Source organism: Piliocolobus tephrosceles, chromosome 21, assembly GCF_002776525.5.
Source record: "Piliocolobus tephrosceles isolate RC106 chromosome 21, ASM277652v3, whole genome shotgun sequence".
NCBI lineage: Eukaryota > Metazoa > Chordata > Mammalia > Primates > Cercopithecidae > Piliocolobus > Piliocolobus tephrosceles.
Genome location: NC_045454.1, coordinates 2,708,522 through 2,712,223, shown reverse-complemented (window position 1 = coordinate 2,712,223; position 3,702 = coordinate 2,708,522). Strand labels below are relative to the sequence as shown.

The 3,702-nt window shown below is 43.5% G+C and overlaps 1 protein-coding gene across 2 annotated transcripts in view; it reads left to right on the top strand.

The window, feature by feature from the left end:
* Positions 1-265: 265 nt before the first annotated feature.
* ZSCAN5B (zinc finger and SCAN domain containing 5B) overlaps positions 266-3,702 on the top strand; it is a 21,761-nt gene continuing 18,324 nt past the window's right edge. The window contains exons 1-2 of one of the 2 annotated variants that reach the window (XM_026457559.1): positions 266-394; positions 3,418-3,690. In XM_026457559.1, coding sequence (XP_026313344.1) covers positions 3,545-3,690 — 146 coding nt within the window. In that variant the 5' untranslated portion in view covers positions 266-394; positions 3,418-3,544. Of the gene's footprint in view, positions 395-3,417; positions 3,691-3,702 lie in introns of those variants that run through there. The other variant, XM_026457558.1, reaches the window with a different exon arrangement.

The following is a 3,702-nucleotide window of genomic DNA, read 5'->3' as shown; positions in this document are numbered from 1 at the left end:
CCAGCTCTTAACATGTTCTTTACTTGTTAGGATATTACTGTCTGTGGCATGAGGGGACCCAAAGTGGTTAAAACTTGCCGATTTAAATTTTCTGAGGCCTCCAAATACCTCAGCAATATGACAGCTCAGTAGAGCGGGAAAACCTATGTTCTTTTGCACAGTAGGCATGTTTAATACATTAATTTCCTATGGGTGGAGTTTTATTGGGAAATGTAATCAACGCTGATCACCTAAAATGGATTACATGACCCTAAACCAATCATGGGGCGGCGCAGGGAACCGGAAACGGGGCCTCAGTCGCTCCGCTTCTCCATAAATAGACGCAGTTCAGCTCCAGGCCAGTTGGAGAGCGCATCGCAGAGCGAGGAGGTCGGCGGCGGAAGCCAGGAAGGAGGTAAGTGTCCAGCGGGCACGTCTGTGGGGTTTAGAGCGCGGGGGTTGGTTTCAGAAAGTTTGGGTGTATTTTCTCATGCATTTGCTCGGAGACTTTGTGAAGGCAGCGGGTCTCCTTTGCACCCCATGATTAACTCTGACTCGTTATGCAATGCTTCTGTAAACTAGGAATAATGGTAACATTCTCATCATGGTTAGGTTAGGTTTTATTTTATTTTATTTTATTTATTTTATTTTATATTTTATTTTATTTTAATTTTAATTTTATTTTATTTTATTTTTTATTTGAGAGACAAGGTCTCGCTAGAATTCCAGACTAGCCTGGAATTCCTGGGCTCAACCGATCTGCCCACCTCTGCCTCCCGAGTAGCTGGGACTACAGGCATATGCCACAACGACCGGATAAATTTTTAATGTTTTTTGCAGAGATGGGGTCTCGGTGCGTTGCCCAGACTGGTCCTGAACGCCTGGGTTCCACCATGCTCCCGTCTTGGTCTTCCAAAATGTTGGAATTACAGGTGTGAGCCACCTTGCCTCCCACACACCCTTCTGAAAAAGCGTTGCTGGATTTTCCCTTTGCGCAGGGTAAAATCAAGCCATTGATGAAGGAGCATCAACCTACTAGGCCAGTGAGAATCTGAGCTAAGTGTCCCTACCTGGGTGGCCTGTGTGGTATACACTCCCAGAACTGGATACTAACTCCTGTACCTGCCTTTATTTTTTCCTGTGTCTTGTTTCTTGCTTTAACGGCAAATGAACTGAGATGAAATACAAAGTGGTTTCTAGGAATATGAAACCCCTTTTTTTTGAGAGACAGGATCTCACTATGTTGCCCAGGCTGTCATCAAACACGGGCTCAAGTGATCCTCCCGCCTCCCTGAGCTGCAGCGGGCGCCCTGTGGCAAAACCACTTTTAATTCCAGAATTTCGGGCTCCCTTTTCTCTCTCATATCTGTATACTTTTTCAATAAAAATTAATTTGCTTCTAATTGAAAACTAGAAATTGTATATATTTATGGCATATAGCATAATGTGCTTTGTAGTATCATAAACATTGCAAAATGGCTAAATTAAGCTAATATTCATACGCCCTACCTCATGTACTAACCATTTTTGGTTTTGAGAATACTTTAAATCTACTTTTTTTCACCATGTTGGACAATTGCTCTGTTGAATTGATTTCTTCTACTGAAATTTGTACTCTTTGACCTGTATCTCTCCAGCCCCCACCCCAGCCCTGGTAACTGTTATACTCACTGCTACTATGAGTTCCACCGGGTTTTTAATTATTTTTTTTTTTTTTTGAGACGGAGTCTTGCTCTGTTGCCCGGCTGGAGTGCAGTGGCCGGATCTCAGCTCACTGCAAGCTCCGCCTCCCGGGTTTACGCCATTCTCCTGCCTCAGCCTCCGAAGTAGCTGGGACTACAGGCGCCCGCCACCTCGCCCGGCTAGTTTTTTGTATTTTTAGTAGAGACAGGGTTTCACCGTGTTAGCCAGGATGGTCTCGATCTCCTGACCTCGTGATCCGCCCGTCTCGGCCTCCCAAAGTGCTGGGTTTTTAATTATTATTTATGGTATTTACTTCTTTTTAAAATTTTTTTATCATTTGAACTTTTATTTTAGATTCGGTAGGTACCTGTGCAGATTCGTTACATGAGTACATTGAGTGATGCTGTGGTTTGGGGTATGACTCAACCTGTCACCCAGGATGTGAGAATAGCAACCAATAGGTAGTTTTTCAACTTTCCTCCCTCTGTCTCCCCAGTGTTTCACTGTTTTGGAGTCCACGTCCTGATTTCCTCTCCTCTGCGTACAGGTCCAGGAGCAGGATTGCCAGATCATGTAGTTGTTGTACTTTTAATTTTCTGAGGCGCTTCTATACTGTCTCCCATATCAGCTGCACTAATTTATATCCCAGCACAGGGCACAGAGGATCCCTCTCCTCCGAATCCTCACCAACACTCGTTCCATGTGTCTTTTTGGGAACCACCACTCTAGCAGGCTCGAGGGGTGTCTTGTGGTTTGGATTTGCATGTTCCTGATGATGAGTGGTGATGAGCACCTTTTCCTAGACCTCCTGGCCATTCACATGTCTTCATCTGAGATGAAGCATTCTCATAGCTGTTGAACTTGGACAATAATTGATGCTTGGAGAGTATCACTCAGTGGCTCCTGCCTGATAAAGCTAGGTTTACCAATTAATTTTTAAAAACCTTATTATTGTATGAACCCACTTTAAAATATCATAGAGCACTAGATTTTAAATCCATGTTCTGGGATGAGACTAAGAATAGAGAAACCCTTAGAGAGAGAAGGTAGATTAGTGATTTCCAGGGGCTGGGGTGGGTGGGCAGGAGGTGATCAAGGATGGAGACGGGGTTCCTTTTGGGATGATGAGATAATTCTGGAACTAGATGTTGGTGATGGTTGCACAGCATGGTGCATGTCTTAGTGCCGTGAAACTGTGCACTTGAAGAGGGTAAAAATGATGAAATGTATGAATGTGCATTTTACCAAAATAACAAAATATCTGTGGGAGCTTAATCCTCATAGGATTCTTTGGAGCAAGTAAATGTTCTGGGGTGAACAAGAATATGTGTTGGGGGAAAATATTACATTCTAACTCTTTTTCTCTATCTTTTTGCATAACTATGACTAAGGGCTTTGCTTTGGATCTTGTCCTGCTGAGAAAACCTAAAGGGCTTACTTTATTGTTACATCAGATTTTAGGAGCTTCACTTAACTGTCCTATTTAATTTATAGTCAAGAACCATGTTGTTCCAATTGACAGGAAAACTGATTCAACCTCTGCACAGTGATTTCCTACAAATCACAAACCAGGGGGCATTAAGATTTTAAATCACAATATGTAGTCAAGTATAGACACTGGAAGATTTCCACTGTGTTGAATTCGATGCTGCTGAAGAAGTGGCATCCAGGATGAGGGATTTTGAAGGGAGGTGAAGGGAGGGGCGGATGGAGTAGAAACTTAAACTAATCGGGCTCATGCTTTTTCCCCCCCAGAATTCTGAACAAACAGTGAATCTATTACTGAGGAAAACCAGAGGAAGCCTGTGTAGATAGGTATCAATTAGATACCAGCTACTGGAAGAGCTTTCTCAGAGACTGATTGGAATATTCTCCAGTAGATATGGCTGCAAATTGCACATCCTCATGGCGTCAGAGAGAACCCTGCAACAGACCTGGGTTGGAGCTGCCACGGTCTATGGCATCCTCAGAAACTCAACTTGGAAATCACAACGTGGACCCTGAGATTTCTCACGTGAACTTCAGGATGTTCACCTGCCC